This window comes from Pteronotus mesoamericanus, unplaced genomic scaffold, assembly GCF_021234165.1.
Source record: "Pteronotus mesoamericanus isolate MK-2021 breed Mesoamerican mustached bat unplaced genomic scaffold, CSHL_Meso_final contig_64, whole genome shotgun sequence".
Taxonomy (NCBI): domain Eukaryota; kingdom Metazoa; phylum Chordata; class Mammalia; order Chiroptera; family Mormoopidae; genus Pteronotus; species Pteronotus mesoamericanus.
This window is the reverse complement of record NW_026555224.1, coordinates 4883008-4893651: the sequence shown is the minus strand read 5'-3', so window position 1 is coordinate 4893651 and position 10644 is coordinate 4883008. Positions and strand designations below refer to the sequence as shown.

Below are 10644 nucleotides of genomic sequence, written 5' to 3'. Positions count from 1 at the left end.
TAGTTTTAATAAAAATATTAAAATATTTAAAAATAAAATAAATTTTAAATAGAAAACTTATAGAATAAGGATGTAAATAGAGAAAATATTTTTATAAAGCTATACAGTGTGTTTAAGCTAATTGTTATACAAAAGAGGCAAAGTGTTTTAAAATTATTAAAGTTTAAATTAAAAATGTTACAGTAAGCTAATTTATTATTAAATAAAGAAAATGCTTTCTTTAAATTTAGCATAGTCCAAGTATACAGTATGTATAAAGTTTAAAGTAGTGTACAGTATTATGCTAGGCCTTCACATTTACTCATTGCTTGCTCACTGACTCACCTGAAGCAACTTCTATTACTCCAAGCTCCATTTACTATATAGGGCCCTGTAGAGGTGTATCATTATGTTAAGGTTGCCTATAGTATTCATACAATTACATGCTGTACTGGTTTATAGCCTAGGAGCAATAAGCTCTACCATATAGCTTTGGTATGCAGTAGACTACATCTCAGCATGTGCACTCTGTGATGTTCACATAATGATGAAATTGCCTAACAACACATTGCTCAGAACTTACACATTCCTGTCATTAAGCAATGCATGACTGTACAATGAGTATAGACAATAATATTGTAATGATAATATTACAATAATATTGAAATGATGTGATAAATATTTTTTAAATGCTGAGTTTTTTCCCACGTATATTTTTGTCTCTTCACCATTTCCATTTGTCTGACTACTACTGCTATGTCCTATCATACATTCCATACATACTTAAAACCAAGCGAAGGCTAGAGTTCCATTTTTAAAAACTAAAGAGGCATTTTTGGACAACACATTCTTGACAATGGAACCTGGATGTCATTTATCAGACATGGTAGGGAAAGTTCTCACTCTGCATTATGAAAAGGACAGCCAGATATCAACTGTTACAAAAATGAAATAAGATGGAAATTTTAACAAACTGTTTAAACTGTTTTCTTAAAGAGACTTCCTCCACTGTCAGAGGTCTTGACTAGCCTCCTCGTCAGTCATGCAGAAGCAGTTCTTCACATGATTGGTGAACTTGCCTTCCATTTTGGGAAGCGAACCACCTTTTTCTATACTTGCTTGCATTTTTGTTTTAATGTATTCTACAGAACTAGGTTCTCTTGGTGTTTTAGGAATTTTTTCCTGTTTTTTGAAGGATCCTTGACCTTTTGGTCTTGGTGTTGATGGTTTTGAGTCTTTTCCACTCAGGTGTGATTTTTGTGCATTTTAGGCTGTAGTATCTCATAGGTTTCTTTACTGGAACTTTTTCTTCAGCTTCCTCATCCTCAAAATCATCATCAGCTTCAGCAGCAGCAAGTTTTACTTTTTTCTGTGGAAACTTGCTACCACTTTCAGGGGCAGAACACTTCCCATACATACTTTGGAGTTTCACATCCTCCTCCTCCTCATCTTCTGACTCTGCATCCTCCTCCACAGCTACTAAGTGCTATCCACTAATATGCACAGGCCTTGAACCACACTTTAACCATAAGACAAGAGGTGGTGTTATTTCAAAGCCACCAAGGGAAATCATGGCTGTAGAGACATTTTCAAAGTTGCCAGTGTTACTTTAATTGGACTGCCTTTATAATTCATTGCCTCTACTTCAACAATGTGCAGTTTATCCTTTGCACCAGCCCCTAAACTGACCATTCATAAAGATAATTGGTGCTCATTTTCATCATTCTCCACTTTAAAGTGAGTCTTTTTTGTCTTTGAGTTCACTGAAAAGATAGTTCTGAGGCCTCAGAGGGCTCATATTAATGTCCATCAAATCTTCCATGGGATGGTAACATAAACAACCTCTTCTGCAGAACCAATACATAGGAGGGAATAACACCAGGGAAACTAATGTGGTAAAGATTGCTGCATCAGCAATCATTACAACATATAAATGTATCAAAGTAACACACATATCTTAAGCTTACACAATGTAACATGTCAAATGTATTCAATAAAAAATAAGATATCACTTCACACACACTAGAATGGTTAAAATAAAATATGGAAAGTATTAGTTTGGTGAGGGTATGGAGAAATTGTTACCCTCACAAATTGCTGGTAGGAATATAAAATGTTGTACCTGCTGTGGAAAAGTATAGTGGTTCCTCAAAAACCTAAACACAGAATTACCATATGACCCAGAAACTCCATTCCTGGGCATATATCCAAAAATGACAATGAGCATTTAACAAGAACTTTAAGGATATTCTGCATGGCCTATAATAATAGTTAGATGTGCCATAAATACCTTTCTTTTATTTGCTTTATTTAATTACTAAGCATTCTTATTTTGGGGGGGTAGAGAAGAATTATTAAATTTTTTATTTGTATACCTCTTTCCCTTTTTTATTGTTGTCCAAATACAGTTGTCTCCATTTTCAGCCCACCACTCCTGCCCCCCACCCCACCAATCTCTGCCTCCCACCCTCAAACCTACCACCTTTGGCTTTCTCCATGTTTCCTTCATACATGTTCTTTGATGACCCTTCCTCAATTGTACCCCATTATCCCCCTTCCACCTCCTCTCTGGTTACTGTCAGTTTGTTCTTTATTTCAATATATCTGGCTATATCTTGCTTGCTTGTTTCTTTTGTTGATTAAGTTCCACTTAATGGTGAGATAATATGGTATTTGTCTTTCACCATCTGGCTTATTTCACTTAGCATAATGCTCTCCAGTTCCACCCATGCTGTCAAAGGGTAGGGATTCCTTATTTCTTTCTGCTGTGAAGTACTACATTGTGTAAATGTACCACAGTTTTTTGATCCATTCATTTACTGATGGGCACTCAGGCTGTTTCCAGCAGTTGGCTATTGTAAATAGTGTGTCTATGAACATTGGGGTGTATAGGTTATTTTGAATTTGCATTTCAAGATTCTGAGGGTATAATCCCAGCAGTGGAATTGTTGAGTGAAAATGCAGTTCCATTTTTAGTTTTCTGAGGAAATTCCATACTCTTTTCCACAGTGGCTGCACCAGTCTGCATTCCCACCAACCATGGACTAGGGTTCCCTTTCCTGCACAATCTCAACAGCACTTGTTCTTTGTTGATTTGTTTTTTGATGGCCATTGTGACAGGTGTTAAGTGGTATCTCACTGTGGTTTAATTTGCATCTCTCTGGTGGCTAGTGATGCTGAGCATCCTTTCATATGTCTCTGGGCCCTCCATATGTCTTCCTTCTGGGGAAGTCTCTGTTCAGGTCCTTGCCCATCTTTTAATTGAGTTGTTTCTCTTCCTGGAGTGGAGTTGTGTAAGTTCTTATTTGGAGATCAAACCTTTGTGCAATGTATCATTTATAAATATATTCCCCATGCGGTTGGTTCCCTTTTTATTTTACTGGTGTTTTCTTTAGCTGTGCAGATTCTTTTATTTTAATGAGGTCCCATTTGTTTATTCTTTCCTTTAAGTCCCCTGCTACAAAACTTATAGGACACAGCAAAGGCAGTCCTGAGAGGAAAGTACATAATGTACAGGCCTACTTAAAGAGATAGAAACATTTCAAAGAAAAAGCCTAATCCTACTTCTATAATCACGGGAGGGACAACAGCAAACAAAGTGCAGAACAAGTAAAAGGAAAGAAATAACCAAGATCAGAGCAGAATAAAACAACATAGAGACTGAAAGAACAATTCAAAAGATCAGCCAATCCAGGAACTGGTACTTTGAAAAGATAAACAAAATCAACAGACCTTTAAGCAGACTCATCAAGAGAAAAAGAGAAAGGACCATAATAAATAAAATTGGAAATAAAAGAGATTACAACTAATACCGCAGAAATACAAAGGATTATAAGAAATTACTATAAACAATTATATGTCAAGAAATGTAAAAATCTTGGTAGAGTGGACAAATTTCTAGAAAAATATAATCTTCCAAAACTGAATCAAGAAGTAGCAGAAAGCCTCAACACACCAATAACAGCTGGTGAAATTGAAGCAGTAATCAAAAAACTGCCAACATGAAAAAGCCCTGGACAGGACAGTTTCACAGTAGAATTTTACAAAACATTTAAGAAATATCTAACCCCTATCCTTCTCAGACTATTCCAAAAAATCCAAGAAGAGGGAAGACAACTAAACTCTTTTTATGAAGCCAACATCATCCTAATCCCAAAACCAGATAAAGACACAATAAAGAAAATTGCAGACCAATATCACTGATGAACATAGACACTAAGATCCTCAATAAAATATATTGTCACACTGCATCCAGCAATACATTAAAAGATCATACACCATGATCAAGTGGGATTCATCCCAGAGATGCAAGGATGGCACAATATTCACAAATCAATAAATGTAATATATCGCATAAACAAAAGGAAAGACAAAAATCACATGGTCATATCAATAGATGTGGAAAAAGCATTTGATAAGGAACAGCACCCATTTATGGTTAAAAAAACACTCAGTAAAGGGGGAGCAGAGGGAGGATACTTCACCATAATGAAGGCCATATATGAGAAACCTACAGCCAACATCATACTCAATGGACAAAAACTAAAGCTTTTAGTTAAAACTAAGATCAGGAATAAGATAAGGATGTCCAATTTCACCACTTCTATTCAGCATAATACTGGAAGTCCTAGCCACAGCGATCAGACAAGAAAAACAAATAAAAGACATCCAAATTGGAAAAGGGAAAGTAAAACTGTCACTGTTTTCAGATGCCATGATAGTATGAATAATTACTAAGCATTCTGCTCAAAGCTCAAGCCTTCGAAATTCATTGAGTATATAGTATGATGGTCTCCTATCAAAACTGGTAAGAAGTAGGAAAAAATTGTTGGCAGGAGAAGTTTTAAAATAACATAAATACCAGGGAATATCAAATAAGAGAAACAAAACATTATGACAATTACTTATTATCCATATTCCATACTTCTCTAAATTTAACTTAAAATGCATGTTGAATCTATATTTCTTAACTTTTGGTGTCATCTTAGATTTTGCATCAGTTTTTAAAGTAAGGCTATCTCTTTTATTACCCTCAGTTACTGAGAGCAGTGTCTATAGTTTTGGAGAACATGGGATTGCAAAATTTTTGATTTCATTGGCTGCCACAGGCTTATTTTATCTCCTCTTGCTTTTTTGTCTGGAGACTACATCTTGGAGACTGAAAACTTTTGTCTTTCAAAAAATTTTATCTAACATGTACAACATATTCATGAAAGGCAAGAAGGTGAGTAACTAACATAGTTTTCAAAAATACCTTTTTTTATTGTTTAAAGACATTTGTCTCCACCTTCCTGCACCACATTCCGCTACCCCCTCCCCCACCTCCCTCCCTCAATCCTTTCCACCTTTGGCTTTGTCCATGGGTCCTCCACACTTGTCCCTTGACTTGACCCTTCCCTTCCCTTCCCTTCCCTTTCCCTGTCCCTCACCCTTCTTCCCTCCTGATTCTGTTGGTGTCTTTTTCCTTTCAATGTTGTTGGTTATATTTTCCTTGCTTGTTTGTTTTCATGGGTAGGTTCCATTTATAGGTAAGATCATATGATATTTGTTTTTCACCCCCTGGCTTATTTCACTTAACATAATGCTCTCCAGTTCCAACCATGCTGTAGTGAAGGGTAGTAGCTCCTTCATTCTTTGTGCTGTGTACTATTCCACTGTGTAAATGGACCATAGTTTTATGATCCACTCATTTACTGATGGGCACTAATGTTGTTTACAGCACTTGGCTATTGTAAATTGTGCTGCTGTGAACATAGGGGTACATAGGTTTTTTTGAATTGGTGCTTTGGGATTCTGAGGGTATAATCCCAGCAGTGGACTTGCTGGGTGAAAAGGCAGTTCCATTTTTAGCTTTTTGAGGAAATTTCAAACTGTTTTCCACAGTGGCTGCACAGTCCACATTTCCACCAACAGTGTATTAGGGTTCCCTTTTGTCCACATCCTCCCCAGCACCCATTGTTTGTTGATCTGTTTATGATGGCCATTCTGACCGGTGTGAAGTGGTATCTCATTGTGGTTTTAATTTGCATTTCTCTGGAGGCTAGAGATGCTGAGCATCCTTTCTTATGTCTCTGGGCCCTGTGTATCTCTTCCTTGGAGAAGTATCTGTTCAGGTCCTTTGCCCATTTTTTGATTGGATTGTGTCTTCTTGGAGTGAAGTTGTGTGAGTTCTTTATATATTTTGGAGATCAAACCCATATCTAATATATCATTGGCAAATAGATTTTCCCATATAATTTGTTCCCTTTTAATTTTGCTGATGTTTTCCTTAGCCATGCAGAAGCTTCTTATTTTGATGAGGTCCCATTCGTTTATTCTTTCCTTTATGTCCCTTGTTTTAGGAGACATATTGGTGAAAAAATCGCTGCGTAGCATAGCTGAGAGTTTCCTGCCAATGCTCACCTCTAGGACTTTTATGGTGTTGCAACTTATATTTAAGTCTTTTATCCAGCTTGAGTCTATTTTTGTGTATGGTGTCAGCTGATGATCAAATTCCAATTTTTTGCATGAAGCTGTCCAGCTCTCCCAACACCATTTGTTGAAGAGGCTATTTTACTCCAATTTATGCTTCTGCCCCCTTTGTCAAATATTAATTGACCATAGAGACATGGGTTTATTTCTAAGCTTTCTATTCTGTTCCACTGGTCTATGGGTCTGTTCTTGTGCCAGCACCAGACTGTTTTGATTACAAAGGCCTTGTAATATAGTTTGATGTCAGGTATTGTGATCCCTCTTACTTTGTTTTTCTTTCTCAAAATTGCTGCAGCTATTCGGGGTCATTTATTGTTCCACATAAATTTTTGAAACGTCTGTTCTATGTCTGTGAAATACGTCATTGGTTTCTTAATAGGGATTGCATTGAATCTATAAATTGCTTTGGTAGTATGGACATTTTAATAATGTTAATTCTCCAATCCATGAGCACGGTATATGCTTCCATTTATTTGTGTCTTCCTTAATTCCTTTTTTCAGTGTTGTATAGTTTTCTGTGTACCGGTCTTTTACCTCCTTGGTTAAATTTATTCCTAGGTACTTTATTTTTCTTGTTGCTATATCGAATGGTATTTTTTTTCTGATTTTTGTTTCTGCTATTTCATTGTTGGTGTACAAAAACGCCTTTGATTTCTGAATGTTGACTTTGTATCCTGCTGTTTTGCCAAATTCACTTATTAGATTTAGTCGTTTTTTGGTGGAGTCTACAGGGTTTTCTATGTACACTATCATGTCATCTGCTAACAATGATAGTTTTACTTCCTTCTTTCCTATTTGGATGCCTTTTATTTCTTTTTCTTGTCTGAGCGCTGTGGCTACGACTTCCAATACTATGTTCAATACACATGGTGAAAGTGGACATCCTTGTCGTGTTCCTGATATTAGTGGGAAAGCTTTTAGTTTCTGTGCATTGAGTATGATGCTGGCTATAGGTTTTTCATATATGGCCTTTATTATGTTGAGGTATGCCCCCTTTATTCCCATTTTGCTGAGTGTTTTTATCATAAATAGGTAGTGTACCTTATCGAATACTTTTTCTGCATCTGTTGAGATGATCATGTGATTTTTGTCTTTCCTTTTGTTTATGTGATGTATTATGTTTATTGATTTTGCAAATATTGAACCATCCTTGCATCTCTGGGATGAACCCCGTTTTATCATGTTGGATGATCCTTTTAGTGTATTGCTGGATGAGGTTTGCCAATATTTTGCTGAGGATTTTAACATCTATGTTCATCAGCAATATTGGCCTATATGTTTCTTTCCTTGTTGTGTCTTTATCTGGTTTTGGGATTAGGATGATGCTGGCCTCATAAAAAGAGTTTGGGAGTCTTCCCTTACCTTGGATATTTTGGAATAGTCTGAAAATGACAAGAGTTTGCTCTCCCTTCAATGTTTTGTAAAATTCTTCTGTGAAACCATCCAGCCCAGGGCATCTGTGTGCTGGGAGTTTTTAATCACTGCTTGAATGTCAAAAGCTGTTATTAGTCTGTTCAGGCTTTCTGCTTCTTCTTCATTCAATATTGGATAGTTATACTTTTCTAGAAATTTGTCCATTTCCTCAAGGTTTTCAAATTTCTTGGCATATAATTGCTCACAGTAATTTCTTACAATGCTTTGTATTTCTGTGTATCAATTGTTATTTCTCCAATTTCATTTCTGATATTATTTATATGGGTTCTCTCCCTTTTTTTCTTGATAAGTCTGCTTAAAGGCTTATATATTTTATTTATCTTTTCAAAGAACCAGCTCCTGGATTGTCTGATCCTTTGAGTTGTTCTTTTAGTGTCTAAGTCATTCAAATCTGCTCTAATCTTGATTATTTCCTTCCTTCTACTTGCTCTGGGATTTATTTGTTGTTTCTCTTGTTCTTGAAGTTGTAGTGTTAGGTTATTTATTTGAAATGTTTCTATCTTTTTGAGGTAGACCTGTATTGTTATGAACTTCCTTCTCGGGACTGCCTTTGCTGTGTTCCATAGGTTTTGGACTGTTGTGTGTTCATTTTCATTTGTTTCCAGAAACTTTTTGATTTCTTCTCTTATCTCATTATTGACCCATTCATTGTTTAATAATGTGCTATTCAGTCTCCATGAGTTTGAAAGTTTTTGAGGTTTTTCCTTGAGGTTGGTTTCCAGTTTCAAGCCCTTGTGGTCCAGGTTATGCTTTCAATTTTCCAGAATTTGTTGAGGCTTGTTTTGTGTCCTACCATGTGGTCTATCTTTGAAAATGTTCCATGTGCATTTGAAAAGAATGTGTACTTTGCTTCTTTGGGATGAAAGGTTCTATATATATATCAGTTAAATCCATTTGATCTAATGCTTCACTCAGTTGCACTATGTCCTTGTTGATGTTTTGTTTGGAATATCTGTCCATTGTTGACAGTGGGATGTTAAAATCCCCTACTGTCAGTGTGTTGCTGTCTATATCTTTCTTGAAGTCATCTAAGATTTTCCTTATATATTGGGTAGTCCTATGGTAAGTGCATAGAAGTTTACAATGTTTATGTCTTCTTGATGGATTCTTCCTTGGAGTATTATAAAGTGTCTTTCTGGGTCTCTTTTTATGGCCTTTGTTTTGAAATCTATTTTTTCCGATATAAGTATCACTACCCCTGTTTTTTTTTTTTCCTGCCCATTTGCTTGAAATATTTGCTTCCATCACTTTACTTTCAGTCTGTGTATGTCCTTTGTTCTGAGATGGGTCTCTTGTAGGCAGCATAAGTGTGGGTCATGTTCTCTTATCCATTCAGCAATCCTGTGTCTTTTGATTGGGACATTTATTCCATTTACATTTAAAGTTATTATTGATAGGTACTTATTCATGCTTTCCCTTTGTGCCTCTGTTCTTCTCTTTTTCACTCTTTTTGTTCATCTTCTCAAACCAGTCCCTTTAGCATATCTTGTAGTGCTGGTTTGTTGGAGACATATTCTTTTAGCCTTCTTTTGTCTGGGAAACTCCTTATTTCCCCTTCCATTTTAATTGAGAGCCTTGCTGGGTAGAGCAGTCTTGGTTGCAGGCCTTTGTTTTTCATGACTTAGAATATTTCTTGCCACTCCCTTTTGGCTTGTAGTGTTTCTGTTGAGAAGTCAGCTGCTAGCTGTATCAGGGCTCCCTTGTATGTTAATACCTGTTTCTCCCTTGCTGCCTTTAGGATTCTCTGTTTGTCTTTGATATTTGCCATTTTAATGATGATATGTCTTGGAGTGGGCCTCCTTGAGTTCCTCTGGAATGGGGCCCTATGTGCTTCTTGGACTTGCATGACTTTTTCTCTTCTCCAATTAGTGAAGTTTTCCATCATGACTTTTTCAAACAGGTTCTCTATCCCTTCCTCATCCTCTTCTCCTTCTGGTATCCCTATTATATGGATATCATTACATTTCAGGTTGTTCTGCTTTTCCCTAAATCCCTCTTCCTTCTTTTTAAGTCTTTTTTCCATTTCTTCCTCTTTCTGGGAGTTTTGTTTTTTTTACCTTGTCCTCCAGTTCACTGATTCAATTCTTGGCTTCATCAAGCCTGATTTTGATTCCTTCTCCTGTGTCCTTTAATTCAGTAATTGTATTCTTCATTTCCTCTTGTCTCTTATTGATAGTTTCTATGTCCTTTTTCATACTGATATAGTTTGCACTAAGTTCCTCATAGTTTCCCTGTAGTTTTTCATAATTCTCTTTGAGCTCACTGAGCTCATTGAGCTTTTTTAGAACCATTGTTTTGAATTCCACATCTGATAGTTTACGTGCTTCTATTTCATTTAGTTCTGTTTCTGGGGATTTCTCCTTTCCCCTCATTTAGAGGGTGTTTCTTTTCATTTCCATTATTTGTGAGACAGTTCTTTTTTGCTTCTGCTTCTTAAATAGATCTGCCTTGATTTCCTGACTTTGTGGTGTGAACTTCTATGGTAGTAGATTGGTCTTTTTTTTTTCCCTGGGTCTGCCTCTAATGATGTCAGATGTTGACCTCGTCTGACCCTCGGCAGTCTGAGACTTTCAGGAATCTATTTTCTGTGTCTGTCTCCTGCAATTGTTAATCTCTTCACTCTGTTCTCAGCCATCAGGCTTAGGCACCACTGTGTGGGACAGTGCCTCCTGATGGTGGGGCTATTGTGCCCTTACAGGCTGCTGCCACTTAGGGTAGTGGTCTGCCTGAGCAAGATGGAAGCTGAGGAATTAGGGAGGA

General features: G+C 36.6%; 1 protein-coding gene across 1 annotated transcript; it reads right to left on the bottom strand.

Moving 5' to 3' along the window:
- Positions 1-990: 990 nt before the first annotated feature.
- Positions 991-1801, bottom strand: LOC129076806 (nucleophosmin-like). Its single transcript, XM_054580964.1, has 3 exons — positions 1744-1801; positions 1272-1455; positions 991-1189 (listed from the first exon to the last, which is right to left on the bottom strand). The coding sequence occupies exons 1-3, from the start codon at positions 1799-1801 to the stop codon at positions 991-993; spliced, it is 441 nt and encodes a 146-aa protein (XP_054436939.1).
- Positions 1802-10644: the final 8843 nt, after the last annotated feature.

Excerpts from the sequence above, each read along its gene's own strand:
- LOC129076806 (XM_054580964.1), bottom strand. The coding sequence starts at position 1,801 with ATGGAAGATTTGATGGACATTAATATGAGCCCTCTGAGGCCTCAGAAC. Across the intron at positions 1,456-1,743 it reads GCCTCAGAACTATCTTTTCA|CTGTGGAGGAGGATGCAGAG; the intron begins GTGAACTCAAAG and ends AGCACTTAGTAG. Across the intron at positions 1,190-1,271 it reads GAAGAAAAAGTTCCAGTAAA|AAAAGGTCAAGGATCCTTCA; the intron begins GAAACCTATGAG and ends AACACCAAGACC.